The sequence below is a fragment of the Bemisia tabaci genome, chromosome 8, assembly GCF_918797505.1.
Source record: "Bemisia tabaci chromosome 8, PGI_BMITA_v3".
In the NCBI taxonomy this organism is placed as follows: Eukaryota; Metazoa; Arthropoda; class Insecta; order Hemiptera; family Aleyrodidae; genus Bemisia; species Bemisia tabaci.
The window spans coordinates 31,494,163-31,515,368 of NC_092800.1; the positions used below are offsets into that span (position 1 = coordinate 31,494,163).

At 35.9% G+C, this 21,206-nt stretch overlaps 2 protein-coding genes across 2 annotated transcripts in view; one reads left to right on the plus strand and one right to left on the minus strand.

Annotated features, from left to right (window-relative positions):
• On the minus strand, window positions 1–16,027 carry LOC109030215 (TRAF-type zinc finger domain-containing protein 1). Its single transcript, XM_072303783.1, has 12 exons — window positions 16,009–16,027; window positions 12,040–12,130; window positions 10,659–10,851; window positions 9,908–10,100; window positions 8,817–9,056; window positions 7,813–8,006; window positions 6,580–6,747; window positions 5,723–5,876; window positions 5,259–5,343; window positions 4,762–4,862; window positions 3,103–3,215; window positions 1–1,521 (listed from the first exon to the last, which is right to left on the minus strand). Exons 2-11 carry the CDS (start codon window positions 12,072–12,074, stop codon window positions 3,127–3,129), a joined length of 1,452 nt encoding a protein of 483 aa, XP_072159884.1. The 5' UTR covers window positions 12,075–12,130; window positions 16,009–16,027; the 3' UTR covers window positions 1–1,521; window positions 3,103–3,126.
• The window catches only part of LOC109030213 (PHD finger protein 12), a 17,872-nt gene continuing 9,657 nt past the window's right edge, over window positions 12,992–21,206 (plus strand). The window contains exons 1-7 of the mRNA XM_019041049.2: window positions 12,992–13,521; window positions 15,530–15,723; window positions 16,283–16,352; window positions 17,022–17,451; window positions 18,611–18,731; window positions 18,953–19,085; window positions 20,779–20,949. Coding sequence (XP_018896594.2) covers window positions 13,474–13,521; window positions 15,530–15,723; window positions 16,283–16,352; window positions 17,022–17,451; window positions 18,611–18,731; window positions 18,953–19,085; window positions 20,779–20,949 — 1,167 coding nt within the window. The 5' untranslated portion in view covers window positions 12,992–13,473. The remainder of the gene's footprint in view (window positions 13,522–15,529; window positions 15,724–16,282; window positions 16,353–17,021; window positions 17,452–18,610; window positions 18,732–18,952; window positions 19,086–20,778; window positions 20,950–21,206) is intronic.

A 21,206-nucleotide genomic window follows, 5' to 3' on the forward strand; every position in this document is an offset into this window, starting at 1 on the left:
TTAATCATGAAGTTTCATTTTAATTGTCTTTTTGTAAAAGTTACAGGACTTAATATAATGAAGAACAATAAAAAAGTTAGAAATAGTCTCGTTTGGATCAAATCATGATTCCAAAACTTTGTGAATGATAAAGTTGTGGAGCTTACTTACTTGAATGACTTATCATATTTATGGTAACGAAATATAGTATTAATAAACACTGTACTTAATGTCTAAATGACAAAACGGTATTTCTAGAAAGATGAGTCCTTGAAATGAGTCCCCAGCTTGACTGTATATTAGAGCTTCTGTTACAAACTTTGAAAGAAATCGTCACCTTCCAGGCAAAGTATCACAAGCGCCATGCGACGTTTAAAAATTTCCGCCGCCATTTTATTTCTTTACTGAGAAATTGTTGGTTGAATCTGTTGGGAAATTTCACTAAATTTTATCGGCAGCACAAAGAAAATTCAGTGAAATTTTCGGACAGCTTCGTTGAACAATTTCTCTGTAAAAAAATAAAATGGCGGCGGAAATTTTTAAACGTCGCATGGCGCTTGTGATACTTTGCCTGGAAGGTGACGAAATACAGTTGCTCGCAGTGAACGTGGAAAGAAAAAACCTGGTTTTCCTTAGAAAATTTGCCAAAACTGCTCTTTACATGTAGGTGACTGATGGGACTGAGGGTTAACCATGAAAAATGTACTTAAATCTAATGACCAAAAAGATTATATCACTCTGACAACCTAGCAGATTTTCAAGACAATAAAATGGGTCTGAGGGGAATTACGGCTAATTCACATCAATTCAAGCTATAAGATAGAAACGATAACACGTTCATTATCAATCCCACTTAGATTATTTTCCCGCGCGAAAATAGTTGATTTGATGTCAAATTGACTAATGACCTACGAATAGAAATCACATCAGATAAATTGGAAGTTGTTCACTTTCTGTTTGCTAGCGACTGTGCTGCAGTCGTCCAATAGTCATCAAGGACTGATCGCAGGCAACGCTGCTGCTGTTCAATGAAATGAAAATCTATCTATAGCAAAAGACAGTCAGAAATAAACAACTGCCAACTTATCTGGCTCGGGTTCCAAAGTATTTTAAGAGAGAAAAAACTTCCCAAGATGGCAAAATTATTGGCATAAAAAGTTCTACAGTATTTCACTCATAAAAATGACCCAAGCTGAACAAACTGAAGAGCGCCGCTTGGATTTAGGAAAGTTTCATTCTTAAAAAACTTAAGTATTAACTTAAAGAGAGTTATTTTACCCCATATCACCAATGATATATTCATTGGGCACAGAATACCCTCTCAGCTTTTGTACAGATTGCCACGATTAGTGAAAATCATTGGCAAAAAGCCGTTTTAGAATAGGTTTAAAACCTAAAAATACATAAAAAAATAACAGTGATTCAATATTTGAGAAGCTGACTAAATTAGATGATACATACTGAATGGGATGATATAACTATCCTTGAGGACAAATGGCGAAAACATAATTGAAGAGAGGCAGTTACGATCATCGGAGTCATCTGAAAAAAATATGGATTGAGGTGAGGGATAATGTATAACAAAATAATTTTCTAAAATGAAATGGCATTTTGATTTCTGTACTTCACTTCATTGACCCTTGCTTAAAATAAAGTTACAAAATAATAAATAAACAAATAAATAAATAAAAAAAAACATGGCATAAATGCAGCACACTTTCACTGAGAGAGGAGCGCTTGCTCTTTTACCAGTTCCGCAAGTTAAACTTCAATGCATGTGCATGTTGAGTTCTAAAATGAAATTGAAATGAGCTTTTCTGGTTTCTTTTTTTTTTATTGGTTAAAGAAGGAAAGCATGGGTTAGTATCTTCTCTATATAATAAAAACATTTTTAAAACGCCCGATGGACGGGGTAAGGAAGGAGGTTTAGACAGTCCACAGGTCAACTTCCAAAGAAGGAATCAAAATTCAGATTAAGGAGAAAGTCATTAGGAATATTGTTTGGCAGGAAATTTTTCTTTGAAACATCGCTTTGTTATTCAATTAAAATTATTTGCTCATTAACTGCCAACAGGTGATTTCGACGATTTCGCTGGCCACGAAGCGGCCAGGGGGCACTGGGGCAGACCCCCTAGTCTCTTATAATGGGCCATTAGACAAGATCTAAAGTAGAAAATCTTACAAAGAAAACGATTAACAAAATGGGAAGTTGGGAAATCATAGCTCCTAAACGAGATATTAACAAATATTTTTAACAGAGATCAAATGAAAGTTAGATTATACAAATGACATCTTATATATTCGAACACTTATGCATTGTTAAGAAGTTTATACCTAGACTTTCCATTAGTAATAATTCGTTTTCCTTGGGAAATTTTGAAGAGAAAACATGCTGCGTATTGCCTTCACTCATTTCATCGTCTAAATGCCCATAACTAAGTCTTACAGTATCAATCTTAAATACAATATGGTAAAATACTGGTGTAATTTCATCAGCAAAATTGAGCAGTCTCTGTCAGTAGGAGACACAGAGGTGTCCTAGCACAGAGGTGTCCTGTCTACAGAGTTGCCTATGAGAATGGAGAGGCCATAACTAGTCAGTTTTGTGACGTCAAGCAAGTAGATATTTACCGAAAATAACAAGCATCTCTGGATCATCGGTGCATCGATGTGTGAGGCAGTCATTGCGTTGACCAATCAGAGTGGCTCTTCATCAGCCGAAGTTGCGTGAGTGGCACGTTTGAATCTGAGAGGAGTGACGATTTTCGGGTTTTTCGCTTCCATTTCCTCAATTATTAGACAATGTCACATATGGGTTAGTTACTTTTCTGAAGTGAAATTTCATCTTCTTTTGAAAAGGTTCTTACGAATTTTTGCATCAGATCAACCCCCGAGGAAGATATCAGCACGAAAGAAACATGCATCAGGCGATCTCCCATAAGAACACATGTCAAACCGCGGCCAAGTTTCATCTACTAGCGTGATGTCACAGGAACGTAGTTACGGCCTCTCCATTCTCGTAGGAAACGCTCTGCATTATCAATTAAGTTCACCAGAATTATGAGTGCCAGAAAAAAGGAACAAATAGAGATAAACTTGAAACTTCTAAGAAAAAAGTATTACCATCTTCATCACTGACGAAAGGTTCTATGGTTTATTAGCATGAAAATTTTCTAGTCTGTTCCTGCTGGTTTCCCTGGAGGAGGAGGAGCTTGGTACTTCTTCCGGGATCTGATCTACAATGACAAGAAAAAATCATCAGAAAAATAAAGAACTAATCAGTAATGTTGTGCAATATTACGATAGCCAACTAGACTAATTTAAGGCAAAAAGCAAAGAAAAATGATCAAAATCACTTAATTCACACTGCAATACAGACAATGCATGGAGCAGTTCCCAAACTATAGTCAGCTCAAAGAGTCTGGAGTTCTTAAGTGCTTAGTGATAAAAAACCTCGAGGTGAAGAATGAACTACTTTCAGTATAAAATGAGAAATAGAATAAATCAGCTGCTAACCCAAGTAAGTTCAAAAACCAAGCTGTTAAACAGGAAACTGATTTTCGGAACATAAACTAGGCGTTTCCACTGACAAATTGTTGGTATTGAATAATGCCAATATATTTTAGAGGTTTTTCTTTTCTTTTTAAAAAAAAATAATCCATTTCTAACGGACCACAGTTCTCCCCCCAGATTTTAGAGGATTTGCAAGCTGAAAAGGTTGGGAACCACTTGGGAATAGGCGAAATTTTAGTCCATGCTTCGAAGAGGAGAATCACACTGAGTTCACAAATGCATTCATGAATTCTTTCACTCATATTATGTTTTCTGAGGATATTATCTTGTGTACGGAAAAGTGGGTAAATTATCCAGATCTTTGGCATAATGAAGGCAGCTGAAAAATCAGTGATGCAAGAAATCCAGCCATTTTACACCCTACTCAGAGTTTTGGAATAAAGCTCTCTGAAATAAAATGAGAATGTGACTAGAACTCTGAAGAGGGCTTCCTGAAGCAAACTCTTTCTGTACAGCAATTTTAAGATTTTTTTTTTCCTGCCCGGATTGATCGTCATGGAAACAAAAATTTGACTAATCATCAAACAGTGCTTAATTAGCTCTGTTTCTAAAGCATCCAAAAGGGAACTTATCTTTTCAATTCATTTTTACATTGGGAAGAGGGAGTCTTGCTCCTTCAATTTTGTCCATTTTGCCTCTTTTTTGAGGTCAGGATCAATAATGCTCTCCGCCTGTGTAACTTATTATTCTACGAGTGGATTTCAACCATTTGTAAGGGCATTTTGTTAGGGAAGATATAAGGTCCTCTAATTTATTCTTAGTCTACAATAAAAGGAACGAAAAAATAATATCAAAGCCAAAACTTCACTGAAAACCATCGCAGTATACAGGGTTATTCAAAAGTCACACACCACTAGCCATAACTTTGGTTCCAATTATGATATCGACTTGCGGTTTAAGATGTTTTTCCTCATATCGAGGAAACTTTTTTTAAGTACTTTCCAGTTTTTGATCCCCTCGGGGGGAGGGGGCAGGGGGCAACTCAAAAATTTCAAATGGCCACCCCCTTCATAGCCGGTGGTTCGTGACGTCTGAATAACCCTATATAAGTTGACCAGGTAAAATAATGTAAGCTTAGGAATTATTTGCACTACACTGGTAATAGCAACTTGATGCAATAAATTGAAAAAGAAGCACTGAAAAAGCAAAAAGGAAAGAGAAAAACATCACTATGTTAATGGTAAAAAGTTAGAAAATATTAATACACACAAGGTTGGTTGATTAGATTGTTAGTTCTTCCTGCCTTTTGTTTCCGAATTACACCAGTGTAGTTGTTCGTTGAGCCACTTGCAGCAGCACCGTCAGATGAACTGTGAAAAAAAATTATTGTGGAAATTAGACAAGGGACGAAATACAGTGAATAGTATGCCAGGCAGCAACATAGAAATCGAAAACTATATCAAACGCAAGGTTTTTTACCAAAAAGAATCCTCGTTTAATTTCTCTAAATGTTGCCAATTTTTAGATTTAGAATGATTCCTTAGGCTCATTTGCAAGAGCTCTCATCCTATTTTCGCTAAACATTCAAAATCTGCAAAGATTTTTTACTTCATCGATGTGATACAACGCACGCCAGTTCAACCAAGCCAGAAACTGGAATAAGATAGAAACTATTAAAATTTTTATTATTGGACTGCGTTGCAAGGATAATCAATGATCAACCAGTGCATATTTACAAATACGAGTGATTTGAAAAGAAAAATTACCTGGGGTTTTCAAACGTTGTTTGTTTCTTATCATAATTACTCAGACTTAAATTGACAGAACTTGATCCGGAGTTAATTTTATCACCTGGGGAAAAAAAATCGGCCATGTGAAAAAAATTGTCACTTAGTTTTCTGTTTAAAAATAAAACAACAGAGAAAACTGGACAACATCTGCTGTGATTAGACTGATTCCAGTTATATTGTCTGATTTGAAAACAACAATTTTTTATTCAGTTTTATCAATCTTTCAGAGTGCTCACCTCATAAACAACTTAAACTTATACCAGATTGAAAGGCTTCACTTTCAGTCGAAAACCGAAATTCTATCTTTTTGAACCAAACTAGGTTTTTCAGTTACTTCCAAGAATAAGATTTTTAGAAAAGGCTTGAGGAAGTTAAGAGCTCATTTTTCTGAGATGAAACACAATAGACTACGTAGGTGAAGGGAAGAAAGACTTGCGCACCTATATTATTAGCTCCTCCTGTTAAACGAGATAGTGTTGAATTTGAGGCAGCTAAGTGATTGGATACTTTCCTACTCAATGGTGCATTATCGTAAATTTGATTGATTTGTTGGACTGATGAAGATGATGTCAAATTAGCAAAATTGCATCGCATCTGGAACAGAATATTGCAAGGAAAATTTATCGAGAAGTAATTTACCTTATATTGAGTTAGAAAAAAGATTAGTTCCAATCTCGGTCGAAAGACTTGTGCGGATTGAACAGTATTTTATAGGCCACATTGAGCCAAACATGCCAAAGCAGACTAATCATCACATGCTGTAGAGTTGATCAGGTCGCGACAAGTGAAATTGGACTTATTTTGCAATTAGGAACCATAATTTCTGGCTCATCCATAAAAACACTTAAGTGCATACGGAAACTAAAGGTACATACATTGTTTCTGACCTGAGCCAGATGTTGTAGTCCTCAATTGTTCAATGGTGTATAATTAAAGTGCTGGAAGCTGTTTTAAAGTGGAAATCATGAGTAAAACAGTGCTGTACTCACTTCTTTCAAAAGGCTATGCCATGCTCTGAGTAGTTTCTCTACTATGTAAAATCCAAGGCTTTTTTTTTTTACTAACATTGTCAATTTTAAAGACAACTGTAATGTAAAATGCTTAAAGACGAGGACAAGAATGTAATTTTTAAATACTTGAATATCATATATGATGAATGAGACAACTTGAGTGCTCACAAGAGCAATTAGTTTCCAAACTTACTGCCCAAAAACAGAATCCACTCAGAAAAATTTTAGTAACCAAAAACAGAAAATGTACAAAAAACAAGAATAAAACTATTGTGAAAGGTGCTTACATGGTGGTTTTCAATTTTATGAACAGAAAACAGAGCTCCGCAGAATTCACAAGGTATTAAATCCATGCAGTCATCCATTTCTTCCTCTGAGTCACTTTCACGTAGAATATTTCCATGAGGGACCTCTAATTTGGGTTTGTAGCAAGAGACTTCTGGTTGACAACCAGTCTGAAACACGATAAACAGTATTTACGATTTGAATTAAAAAGCAAGAGCTAAGGGAAGTTAAAAGATAAATTTCACACTAGCCGGACTGTAGAGGTAGGCTTGACTTGCCATATTAATAGTGGACCACTAGACAATGTGTAAATGCAAGCATAAGGATGCATGTTTTCTCATCATAATTTCATAAAGAACTTGCTTTGTACAGCAAAAATTACTGAAAGTAACTCTTCACAAAGATAGGTGTTCACGTTTTCCGATGAATAAATTCAAACCTCCTGCTCATAAGAAACCAAAATCTAGAACTGGGGAAAGAAAATAATGGACAAGATTCACATTAACCTGAATGCATCAATCATCAGTTGACCTATTGGTTAGCACATTTTAGGTTGAATGGTGCCATTTTCTGATGTGACATTTGTCCATTCTAATCTTATCAGGTTTTTCGGGTTAAACTCCAGACTAAACGTTATAGTGACAGTCTTTGCAATATGAAAATAAGACAACTCCAATATCGGTCCTTAAGCTCAACAATTACATGTAGCTTACACATTGAACTACATAGGGTGGGGAAGGAACATTGCTTTTGAAGAAGCCTGCCAAAACCGTAGTGCCGATTTTGATTCAAGTGAACTCTGGCTTTTCAAGTGAGTTCCGATTTCTTTGTAACCAATACTAAAATCAAACATTAATATCTTGATTAGGATTTATTATTCGTTATTTTCGTTGTGCAAATTGTATTCTAAGTGAAATTTTGAAGATGAAACATAAATCAAAATGCTTAATTTCGTACCTTGTCTAGAGGTCCACTACATAATGACATTCTCCATATCACCAAGTGAAGCTGTACAAATTATTTTGACTGAAAAAAAACCTGTGCTTCTCTAAGTAACTGGATGGATTTCTTACATAGAGTATGATCTATTTCTCTGCTTCTAAACTGCCAGCAAAACCAGGCAATGGACGAAAGATTTAACAATAAAGAAGAGAAAAAAAAAGAGCATTCAGATTGAGATAAAGGATGGTAAAAAATCATAACAGCTAATTGAATGGTAGAAAAACATTGATTACCTCATGAAGTACCAATTCATCAGCAGGTATAAGTTGATCACAAAATTCGCAGGGAAGCATAACGTTAGACAATTCTGATGCTCCTGAGCATCGTTTGGCACTAGAATGTTTGGCTGAGTTGTAAGTCTCCAGACTTTTAGATGATGATCGGATAGTGCTCAAGTCCATGTCATCAAATAATTCTTCTAATAACTCTGCAAAAAAATTAAAAAAATATACTTGTATGATATCATTAATACTTGGGGTGATTCAAATATGCTTTGCAATGTCAAATGAGAAAAAACTGCACCGATGATGAAAATAAATTATTGCCCTTTTTATGATGATGTATTGAAGGTTTTCTTGAACTTCCCTGGGTCATAATTAGTCATACTTAATCGAAACCACACAGAGTCTTCGGGAGAAAAGAAGCTGTTTAAGAAATGCCTAATAAATACTATTCTCAACCTTTTTTGATGAGCAAATAAACATTTATGCATGTCACAATGTAATAAAAGGAAAGATTTGGACTACATTTTGCAATTAAGAACTAAAATTTCTGGCTCAGCTTAGAAACAAGATGCGCACCATTAGTTTCCCGATGTACATAAGTGCTTGTACACGCAAGCTAGAAATTGTAGTTCCTAATTGCAAAATGTAGTCTATTTGTAATGTGGGTACTGTACCGATTAATGTTTTTATGGATTGGTTTGTTTGCTTTGTTAGTACCTGTACGTTAACATATCTGATGTCCTAGTTCTCCTCCTCACTTATTGCTTCTAGATTAATGAATTTATGTTACATACTGTTATTTGTCATCCCATGCTTTAAATTCCATTTTGGTTACTTTGTTCATTATGTTGGATTGCAATTTTTATCTTTGTAATTAACAAACCATTGACGACGGGATCAGAAAAGAACTCATGGGTTTTAAAAAAAACTGATTTCCTACTTATTGCAAAGAAGGCTATCCATCTTTCATTATTAATTTTTATAAAAGAATTATTTGAAATTTTGACAAGTACCATCATTTTCAGTCCGAATGGAAGGTTTTTTGTTTTCTTGTTTGGCAAGCCAGTACGCAGTATTAATTTGCGGTTGGTCATTATTCCTCTTTACCGGGGATACTCTATTGATATGTATTGGTCGGGCGTCTTGATTTGAGTTAGGAACTTTTGACAGAGGTTTCACGAGGTCGTTAAGCAGAGCATATTTGTTAAGTACTTTATTGGATCCACTCAACCATGATGCTCCTGGTCCAGGTTCTGGAAGGAATAGCAACCAAAAATGACATTAATAAAAGCCAGAGATTTAATAACTTAGATAGATAAAGCTAGGAGAAAGCAGTTGGTTACTACCCTTTGAAAATAGGTACTTCAGTTTATGAAACTAGAAAGCTCTCATCATGAATAGTAAAGTTTGCCTGTAGAACGCATCTTTGGTAAATATTTGTTTTCGGCAAAACTTAATTGAGGTGGTGAGAAATTTCAGCTTTTGATTCCAAATGGGAGCCGTGGATCAACGTAAAAACATGACACTGTCTTTCCAGAGATGCGGTAGAACTGATCCTCAAAATAGAGACCAATTTCACAAGATGCCCTTCTGCGGGCAAACTCTTTCATTTTACTGTTTTGATGGGATGCTAATTAGTTGCTCAGAAAGTAACACTATGAGTGGTGGTAAACACATACTAGCAAACCTGTCCACAACATCACCAACACGATCCGCCAGGAGATGCCAACCACCACAGTTATCAAATTCTCAGCCATTCAGTTATTCAATACACTGTCATTGAGCTTAAGGATTTTTTTCCAGGGAATTAACATTGCATCATTCCATCATAAGGGTAAAGATGAATTTGAAATGACCCAAAGGTGGACAGAAATTTGACTTATGCTGTAATGATTTGTGGTACGCTATGTACTTACTGTTGAAGTAAACTAAAATAGAATAAAAAAAAAGTAAACTTGTTACTTCCTGAGAATTTCCATCACTTCCTTACTTTTGCCAACATTAACATTAAATTGAGACTTTGATCGACCTCTCCTATCAACAAGCTTAAAAACTTAAAAGTATGAGCACTTTATACTTCATAATGCTCTCCAATTGACCTTACCATCATCCAATTTGATGAATGTATGATTGCTGTCTAGATGCAGTTCTAAATATTTTAACATGACAATTTCCCCACATTCAGAGCATTTTTCTGTTCTACATCCACAATAATATTCATGTATGTTCATCTCATTGGCCGGAATATCGATACCACAGATTTTGCAGCTGATTAGCCGCGATGAGCAGGAATCTCTCTGAAATTAAAAATAAGATTTTTAGTGCTATTAGGAGAACATAAAGACAATATGAATTCACTTTGAACTAAAAAATGAAGTAATAAAAAAATAAAGAGGAGTACAACAGGATTGATAAGTCCTTCAATATTAAGGTGTCATCAGATAAGTTGAAAGTTGTTTACTTTTGACTTTCACATGCAGTAGACCGATTTATGTTTCTGCCGCAACAGCAGAGTTGCCCTTAATCAATCTTCATAAGCTATTGGATGAATGCAACTCGGTCTTTGCAAACAGAAAGTGAACAATAGCAAACTCATCTAACAACGCCCCTTTAAGAATCAATTGTTCGTATAGTTTTGCATTGGATAGTTTTGGTAAAGTCTGTAAAGACGCTGTATGCATTTGAAACATTCCTGGCAAAAATCTTAAGGTTCTCGCGTATGTGAAGTTAACTTGATGGCATTTACAAATGAGGATAATGCACTATGTAACTGACTACTTTTTTGAAGGTCATGGGAATGATTGATGATTTGCACAACTTAACATTGGACATAAAAAATTATGTACTATATTTACCCTATGGACATCCAAGCGCTGATTTTCAATGAATAAATTACAGTCTGAACACTTGATTTCAGAATGAAATTCATGATTATGATCAGTTAAATCTGTTATGGGGACTGGCTCATTGCATTTGACACAAACTGTCAAATTACGCTGACAATGGATTGAGTGTATTTCATAGTTACTTGCCAAGATGTCCCGTTTGCTGAAACAACAAAAATTAAATTCTTACACGATTTGCTAATATGAGCTAAACAACACAGATATCCTTAGCAGGTTGATATCTACACATCTAAGATAGATTTTGAAAAAAAAACTGATGAATGTTCCTGCATTAATTTTTTACGGAGTGTTCTTAGTAAGGTAAGAATAAATTACTTACGAAGTAAAACAATTGATGGAAATCGACGATGCATGAATTTCCATGTAACATACTATTAGGAGCTCTGATTTGGACAATGAAAATGCAGTTTAAGATGAGGGAATTGATATCTTAAGACTTGCTTCTCCTTGAATCAGCATGGGGTGCTTGGAGATGCCAAACACCCCCGAACAAAATTTGATTATCCAGTACCAAAACTATTAAGGAGACTTAAAGTAGACAAAAAGGGTTGAGAAACAATCATAAACCACAGGGCAAAAATTTGACGGTGTTATACTCCATAATTTTTTAAATCTGCAGCCGCCAATATATAATTCAATTGTAATCAGTTACGGAAGGGGTGCATGGGAAAAACCAGGTAAGATCTCCAACTTAGGTATACACTCTAAATCCAAGACGTTAAAATTGGGAAGATCAAATTAGTTCACCTCAACTCGTCATACTTTAATGAGTCTTCGTCTCATTAAAGTTTGTAGATGGATAAAAAGTAGCCGACTAAAACTTGAAGTAATGGCTTTTCGTTTTCGATTTTCTTCTTTTTCCAATACTTGCCAGCACAAATGCATTGTACATAGTCAGCAGCCTGATTGTTGACATTTTGTGTTTGTCAGGTGGACATGGATGACATAGGTTAAATGGCGAAGCTTGATGGGTTGGCTATATCTTATCGCTGCTTTGTCCATTGGAATGGGCAGCATACTGTCGGTAACTCAAGAGGTGCCTTTAGTTTGTCGTTCATTCCAATCGACAAAGCACGGCAAAGCAGTAATACAACATAGCCAACCAATCATGCTTCGCCATTTAACCTATGCCATTCATGTCCACCCGACAAACACAAAATTTCAACAATCAGGCTGCAGGGGAAGCTAGCATTGGCAGGAGGGTGCTGCCTTCATTTCACATCATTTAAAAATGTGAGTTTTTCTTTGAGGGGGGAGGAGGTTTTGTTTCTCTTCCTCTCCCCTTCTTCTCTGTCTAAGGTAATAGCAAAATAAGATGGGAGCTGCTTACCAGTTACTGCAAAATTTATGATCTATTGTTTCCATGATAATCCTTATACACGGTAAGAAAGTGACTTCCCTTGCGAAACACAGTTGGAGCTCTGGAAGTAAACATAACATGGACTGCATTGTAACTTTGAGAAGGAAATCATCATTAATGAAGATACTTAACATGTAGAAATCTCCGCTAATTCAAAATCAATTCTGAGAAAAATGTGAGAAACAAGGAATAGCTGCGCGCAGTTTTTAACCCCTTTACTGTGCTCACGCGGAATCAATGAGAATTCAGCTACAACTTTTTCCCCCAAAGTTCTGGGAACTCGTTGCATATGGACAATGCTGATTTTTCTATGCACTTGGGAGCGCCAAAAGCTTGACACTCAGGTGCCGCAAATGATGTGGATCCGGTGATCAGATAGTTTTCATATTGCTATCACCAGAAAAATATGTATTTTCATTGAGGATAATAATCCAGACAGGAATTCAAGATGTGCCATTGACATACGCATCACAACCGCCATCATACCTACCACCTCTACGAAAAAATATAATACACAGGTTCGGTACGATCATTGCATTTCAATAGAAACTGAAGCGTCAACTTTCCATTATATTAAAATGACTTGAGGCTGCTCTCAGGTCAATGTAAATTATTACAGACTTATACAATACATAAGTATGAGTTAACACATTACAACTACAGCATTGTTATGTGATGTTGCGCTTCTTGAAGTTACAACATGTTCTGATGTTCAACTTCTGTGAAAAATTCATTTTCTCTAGGTTTCAACTGTCATTGATAAGATTAAGAGAGGGAAACTTACAGAAATAAAAGACTGAATAGTTTCTTCTGATTTCACATGGTTCTGGAGCGAAAAAACCATGAAAAGAGTATTGAACTTTTAACTTTTCATTTTTCATAGGTTAGTAATGGAAAGAAATAATGGCGGGAACATTGCTGTCATCCTGATGACGTAAGGAAGAAGGAGTATAGAAACAGAGAAAGATGATTGGGTGATTAGAAATGACGTCATGTAATAGCTTTTCAACGCTCTCGTCCTGATTTAATCCCCAACAGATATACGGCATTTCTGTTTGGGTAAATAAATACAACTATTTTTTAGTGTTTTTCAAATTGATTTTGAAGTTCTTTTTTACATTCAAATATTTTTTGAGAATCAGTGTTAAAAACCATTCATCTTAGTTAACTTTCAGCTTCATATCGAGTGTTTTTTACGTCGACCTCAAGCTTATAACAGTTTACTTTTCTCATTTGATTTCCAAAGTTGCCCTGCTTCACAATGTTCAAAGCATCTCAGTTTCACAAACTTCAACCTTACCAGTTTGGTTAGTCAGTCAATTTATACTGGTCTGAATCCTGCCATAGCCCAGAGAATTTTCCATCATTGATCGTAATTTTAGGGTCATTTTTTGAAGCCCCACAATGTCTAAATCGGAAGCAGAATTGGAAAAATCGGTCAGCCTAATGGACGTAAGTTTTCCCTCCTTTATTCTCTTTTCTTGAATCAGCGTGTCATTTTGGCCTTGCAAAACCCAGTGTCCAATGAAGTGGATTATGCTGCATTGATGTAGCTGAATAAATGATAAGGACCTACGAAACATCCACGCTACCATACAATACGATAAGTGGTAAAATTATGTAGGCCTCCGTGTAAGCTGCTCACTGTCATTTAGATTTTGTATGCAATGCTGTGATCTCTGAAGTGTTGCCTTTGGCCTTCAGAAGAATGTATCGTTGTTTTCATAATTTGTCAATGTGAATTTTAAAGAACGTAGTTGTCAAGCTGTGGTCAGCATTTTATCCTGAGATCTGTTAAAGGAGATGAATACAAGCCCGAACACCATGATACAGCTTTTGGAATCTTCAATATGTACTAAAATTCCAAAGAGCACTGAGTTTCATCCACTTGTCTGTCAAATTCAATTAAAGTTTGACTAAATACCCAGCACTAATTTTAAAATAAGTGTTGTCTTCCTAGCGTATTCTCAACTAAGGATCCTAGCACTCCCCCAAACTAAGTTCTACTGTTCCTTCACTAGTGTTGATGTTTCAAATGTTGTAAACTTGATCATGAAGATTCAAAAGAAATTAAGTTCCTTTTTACCAAAAATTAGAATGGATTTTATCTGAGTATCGGTACTCTGGTAATATCTCGGGTACCTGTATGGACTAATTATGGATTACCCAGTGCCCTCTAATTAGCAGAAACTGAGCCTCAGTCTTGTTTAGTAACACTGATTTTCCTTGCAATGTTGAAGGGTGGCTGCAATCAAAGATATTATCCTAATGTAAGCTTTTTGTTAGACGGAACTTCAACTATTCGTAAATGAGGTTATAATACTTCAGAAGTAAGGTTATCGCAGCTAAGGCTAAGCTTTCCCTGAAGGTGCTTAGTAGAGTAATTTTAACTCGCACCAATATTGATGCAAGTAAGGAACAGCAACTAATGGTGTTTTTTTTCAGGGGGAAAGTTATTCGTGCGATTAGCATAATTTAATAATTTACCTATCTATTATCCATACAGCTAAAATGAATTTCGTGTGTTTGCTTCCTTTTAACAGTTAGAGCTAAACCAGGATAGGAAAGGACAGGAAAGGTTTTTCACAGTAGAGTTTTGATAAAATCCCTATTATTTTTACATCATTCATGTGAGATGCTCGAATTTGTCAACTCTCTGTTTTACTACTGAATGCTTGAAGTTCACTCAGGTACTTTCAGAGTCAAAAACTGTATCCACCATCTTGATCATGTACTTAATTTCAGCACCAAAATAAAGGCGATTGATCCTCTATTGCCTTCCATAAATTTTTAACATTTTTGGCTCATACTGTAACTATGTCGAAGTCTCTGCACTGAATTCAGGCGAGAAGACGGTAACAAGAGCTTAATTAATCCCTGTACCCAAAAGCCTGTTTAAAATTTGCAAGTTGAAATGCATTTTATAATATCCGAGGGTTTTAATGAGAGATCAAAGCAGTGACAAATCTTCAATGAAGAATTTACTTCTCCCTCTTTCCGTGCTTTGGCCTTAAACTTAAGAACACGTTTGATGCATGTGAATTAGCCTTGTTTTAAGAATGATCTTGCATAGACCGTTTTAAGTCTGAACAACAAATTAAAAACTGTCGAAACTAAAACTCAGGAAATTGAATACAGCCTCTTTTAAATTTTTAATCCCAGCTATATATTTGATCGCCTTATTTTTTCAACCCTTGGACATGAACCTATGCAGAATCAATGAAGAGTGTATTAATAAGGAACAAGATCGAAGCTGAAGGACCAAGAGATGACTTATCTCTCTCTCCCCCCCCCTCTCCCTCTCTCTCCCCCTCTCCCTCCTCTTGTCTCTTTTTCTCTTTTTGTAAGGAATGTGTCCTTAAAATGAGTTTTCTATCTGAACTGTGAGAGTTTTGTGTCTTGCTCAAATTGTAAATAGCTACGTAATATCTTCATTCGAGGTTTAACATTTTTTTTCTAGCAAATTCAAGCATTGATTGCACCTCCTACATCCAGAACAGGATCAGACGGCAAAGGAGAGGGTCTAGAGGAGAGGCACCCATACTATCGTAGACCTGGGCAAGGTCACAATCATGATTGCTGTGATGCCTGCGGTGAGGGTGGCAATCTCCTTTGTTGCGACCTTTGTCCCGCCTCGTTTCATCTCACTTGCCAGTAAGTTGCAGTTTTAAACAACTCCCTCAATAATAAACTAGTAAAGCCTAGAGACTTTGTGGTTTATGAAGAGATCAGTAGTGGTGTCATCTGTGGCTCTGACTTGTCAAAAACATTTAGTGCAGTAAAATATTAAAAAAGTTTAAACAACAGGGAAAAAAATCACCTTTCTTTTTGTGTACCATCAGAATGCATTCTAAACTCAACTCACCATGAAGAACATGTGGGAGCAAGTTTACTGGTTCCCTAAAATCAGGATGTGAGAGAATTGGAATGGATTATTACCGGAGTCCTTCTGTAAGCTTCCTTTGCCTCATGGTAGAGTCCTTCAGCTTGCTGCTTGAGCTTGGAAATTCGCAGTATAACTGGTTGGGGGGGGGGGGGGGAGTTGTTATTGTACAAATATCTACCTCACTCACATCTCTCACTTTTACTGACAAAGCTTTTAAATCTATGTAACTTAAGAAGAACTGTCATTAGAAGTGCCTACTTCAGTTTGAAGTGCCACCTTAGTAAACTTACAAGTAATCATCTTCCATTCTGTTTGAAACTTTTCCAGCGATCCTCCACTTGTTGAAGCTGACATTCCATCAGGGCTCTGGAGCTGTCATCAATGCCAATACCTAGCAGTAAGTTTATCACATCAAACATTTTTTTAGGAATGTGAGTAGGACTTTGATCAATGCCTTATGTCAGGAAGAGCTAGAAATCTCAGAACTGAAAAAAATGAAAGGCGAAAAATTTTGTGTTCAGAAAACACCGAAGGTCCAAATAAAATCAAAATTTTTTAAGGAACTGAAAAAGCCAAGTCATATAATGTTGGCTCAAGAAGTACCAAAAAACCTCAGCACATTGTTGCAACTGTCCCGTATTCGTACCAATACAACGTTACTTTTAATCTTACAAATAGTTGGTATTTATTGATAGACATGAGATGAGCTAGCAGATAAGACACAAGTGCTGCAAGCTATCAAATGTTCTACAACATTATAATCACTGCATTGATAAGAAAAGGAACTGTGTGTAGTTGCAAGAAGGTTAAAAATTTGTGGATTAATTAAGTAACAAGTGAACGCAGACAGAAAAGTTTCATGAATCCTTGTAAATTCATTGATAAAAGCTCCAAGCTTAGCAAGGAATAAAAACATTCTCTGGGTTTTCAAAATTTCTGAATATTTATTCTTAAGACCCATGAAGTGTTACGAAATTAGAATTATCTTGAAACAACCAAATGTAATTTTTCACCAGCTTTGCTCTGATGATCAGTACATCTGTTCATACTATTTATCTCTTTCCAGAAAAAATCAAAGGAAAAAGACAATTTCAAATGCTCTGGCAGTAAAGGTGCCACATCAAAATACCGTGCTAAGATACCTGAATGTAAAACGCCAGTCTCTCGTCGGACGAGCAGAGCATCCTCCATTGACAGCGCCGGCAGCTCACAAGCAAAATTGAAAAGAACAAACTTCACTGAGTCAGAATTCGATGCACAAAGTCGGGCAATCATGGAATCACTGGAATTGAGCACCAAACAGTCAACTTCATCCTCTATGGCTGGCGGCAGCGATGAGTATGATTCGGAAGATGAATCTCTTGATGAAGAATTGATTTTTTCCACTGATAACCCAATGCAAGCGCTAATAGATGCGGCAGCGCAGTTGAATCCCACCCAGTTTGAACTTCCTCGTGATATGTCAGTTCCTATAAATTTCCCAGGATCTGACAAACGTAAGTATTCAGTTGAAAAATTGTGTGGATAGTTTGAAATGTGTACACTCATTTACAGTTCTAATTACTCAGCATTTTACCGTACTTACACCAGTGTTTTCTTTGCTTCAAAGTTTGGTTCTTTTCAGAGTTTTATGACTAATAATAAAAATTCTTTCTGCAAGTTCTCAGGTTTTTTTGCAAGAGTTCGGGAAAGAATCAGATAAATAGAGGGGCTTTTTCATTAAAAAAGAGAATTGTCTGTGATTGACATCCTCTCAGGCAAAGGAAATGTCGCATTTGCAGATGACAGCAAACATGAAGCTCAGCTAGCAATCAGAGGAAATTTTAATCAAGTGATTCATTCAATTAAACATTGGTAAAAATTTAGGAGACTTTTGTTGATATTTTAAGAAAATTGAACCATGACAAAGTAGAGACCCCATAGTTAGATAGGAACATTTTAGGAGTTAATCTATCTGAGGCTAAGCAAAAAAAAGCAAGCATGTATCTGAGCAGTTGAAGTTAGGAATCTGCAAAAACTACAGCTGGCGAAGAGGAGGGGGAGAGGAAAAGGAAATTGAGTTGTACCCACAAGTGCCAAAAATACGTTTGTTGACATGGACTTAAGAGAGGTGACTTGAACCATTAAGAAATACATTTGTAATACTGATTCCCGTTAATGTGTTAACTTGACAAGTCCAGAAAGAGAGAAGTTGGAAGAGGAAAAGGATGGAAGTGTAGAATTGATTATAAGCACTTTGCTGAGTGTGCCTCCAATGTGGGGGGGGGGGGATTTTTCGTTTTTTTATTGAATTTGCAAAGGCCCATACAGGAGTCCCAATGGAACTTATGCCCTGTGGAAAAACCAGAGAAATTCTTATCATTTAGTGCAACATTATTGTCTGAAAGTAACATGGCCCAACTCAATCGATTCCTTCCCAAGTAAATACTACAACATAAATTTTGTATCAACAATTTATTTATGTATTTATTGTGCAGGGAAAGCTTTCAATAGTTAATAACCCGATTCATTTTAATTTACCAACGTTGGTTCAAATTGTTTTACCTTCATCACCATGCTGAAAAGCTAGTTAACCCCTAGCACTGTAAGTCCTGTAACTCACCTAAGGCAGTGTAAATGCATTTTCTAAAACATTGACTTTGCAATTATTTTCAGCTTTTTGTCCTAAGAAAGTTTCATCTGCGCATTTGGTTGTCGGGAAAAAAGCAGAAGATCAGCATGTATCTGAGGATGGAATAGTGCCAGAACCTGTCAGATTTTGTTTTGAATGCGGAAAGTAAGTATTCTCTTCATATTTTACATCTATTGTGTGATTTATTTATTTATTTTTTTTTGTCAGTCTGTTTCCCCTCTTCTTTTTCTATTTTTCTCTCTGGTTATCTTTTTAATACGATAGTTTTTTATTGCTTCAATTTTCAGCAAAAATAGAATCCCTATTTTTCAGTTCCACTTTTTAGTTCAATGCAATGAATTTTATTTATTTTTTTTCTGTTCTAGGACTTGCCGGTATGCACCTCTCATTGCGTGTGATTATTGTCCTCTATTTTACCATTTGGATTGTCTTGATCCACCGCTAACTTATTTTCCTGCCTCTCGCTGGATGTGTCCAGCTCATCCTGAACATTTCATTGTAAGTCATAAGCAAGGGCCTTTTTCATCATTATACAAATTCCAGGGCTAATGTCGAAAAATATATAGTTGACTCTCAAGGTTAGAATGAAAATATTTTGCTCTGAGCACATGAGTTAAAAACCGGCGCTCCGCTTCGTTCCGCACCGGTTTCGACCCGTGATCGGTGCTCTTCACAAGGTCTCGGGTCTGGGTCCGACATCATGGGAGAATGCAATAGTGTATTTTCTTCGGAAAATACACTAAAAATCTAACCTTCTCTGCAGCTGTAACATACTGAGCTACATGGTTTGTGTTGAGGAGAAATGGGTTTTCCTTGGATTCAAAGCCCTTTTTTTAGCAAATTGTCGTAAAAATTGGCAATCTCATTGGCATGGCCTTTTCAGTATCAATTCTGATTTGTTTTCTTTTTTTCAAAAAAAAAGAGAAATTATCAGGTCAGTAAAATGTACGTTTTTCAAAGGTGCCAAGCTTTTAGTTGCCAAATCCTTTGTTTCAGATAAATCCTAAAATTCTCATGCTGTGATTTTTTCTCTTTTTCTTTTTTTTAAGAAAAAAGAAAAAAAAAATTCAGAGTCTACATTAAAATATTAAAATTACCAGAGAATACCAAATTTGATGACAATCTCTCCAAAAAGGTGCTTTTAATTCAAGAAAATCCAATCTCCGGTGACAATTGTCAACCCTGTAACTCGGAGATGCTTGATTTGGACCCATGTTTATCGAATGAAAAAGTCTTATTTTTACCTCTAGATTGCCCCTCGGTTTTTGAACACCCTGTATTCTTGAGGTTTACCTGCCTTAAATCAAGTTGCATATTTCAACATTTTCCCTGCCCTTTTGTTCGAGTTAGGTGATTGGACTGTTCAGTCATGTGTGCTGTTCCTAGATCCAAAGAACTCTGTTGGTTGTTGCCAATTTTAGCAAATTTTAGGGTAGAGTGTGTGACAAATTCACAATTTCCTCACAAAGAATGATCTTGTATGTTCACTAATTTGTATTACTTGCACTTTCGAGGGAGTGCATTTACTTCACACGAATTTCCTCAGATTTTTTTTTTTTCAATGATAACAGCCCACAAAAATAAGTTTAAAGTTATATTATTTAAGCCTCTGTTTAAAAGCCCATTGCTAAATCAAAAAATATTTGTCCCAACAATGAGACACTTTCAACAACAACTTCTTTACCCCAATTTATGGTCTGATCAGTTGTTATCAATGCCCAATAATGCACGACTGCAAGGACCATTAATCGTGGTTGAGAGGTTGCATGGTAGAAAGAGTATCCTTGACAGGACGCATATTTTTGGATGCCATTTTGACTTTCTCCACAATGTCTGTGTGAATAGAGGCGCAAAAATGTATCTTTAAATCATTTTCTGCTAGTTGTTATATTGTGCAAAAAAATTCGGAAAAACTCCCTTGCATTTAGACAGCAGTTAAATCTTATCATTTCCTAGATGTATGGATTAAGATAGATCCAAGGTAAATTTTATTATAAAATTTACCAAAATCTACCAAGCAATCTTAGGTTTTAAGTTATTGTAGTATTGAATGTGCTCTTGTTGTCACTTTTTGTGTTTTCTTTTTTTGCTCTGATCCGTTTGCACATGTAATTTCATTTGTCACCTAAGTTTTCGTTTTTCAAGTTGAAATGCTATTATTCATCAATTCGTCTCTTTTTCTCCAATTCAGGATAGTTCTTTGTTGAAGTCCACCAGTGTCACTGAAAGGGTTCGCTTGTGGCAAAGATTCAACAGACCATTTGATCATCATACTGTTACCCTAGAATTTTATCGTAAGACTCATTTAAGAAATGTGATGCATCCTATAGGACCACCCATATTAAATAACAATTCTATCAATGTAAGTAGCCATTATTCCATCTCTTTTCCATGGAATGTCTCATTATTTACAAACTCCTCACTTTCTAAACGTGGAAAAAATGTTGATCTTGCAAACTCAGTTCTTTTCAAATTAATATTTTTATATTGCGTTTTATTAAAAGTGTACCCATTTGATTTGATTTTTCACAGGCAAAGTACTAGTCCAATTAATCAAGAAGTTCCTCTTCAATATGTAATCCAATTAGAATGTAATTTGACCAATCAAAATTAATTTAT

Excerpts from the sequence above, each read along its gene's own strand:
- LOC109030215 (XM_072303783.1), bottom strand. The coding sequence starts at position 12,074 with ATGGAAACAATAGATCATAAATTTTGCAGTAACTG. Across the intron at positions 10,101-10,658 it reads AGCGCTTGGATGTCCATAGG|AGAGATTCCTGCTCATCGCG; the intron begins GTAAATATAGTA and ends TTTTAATTTCAG. Across the intron at positions 8,007-8,816 it reads CATTCGGACTGAAAATGATG|AGTTATTAGAAGAATTATTT; the intron begins GTACTTGTCAAA and ends ATTTTTTTGCAG.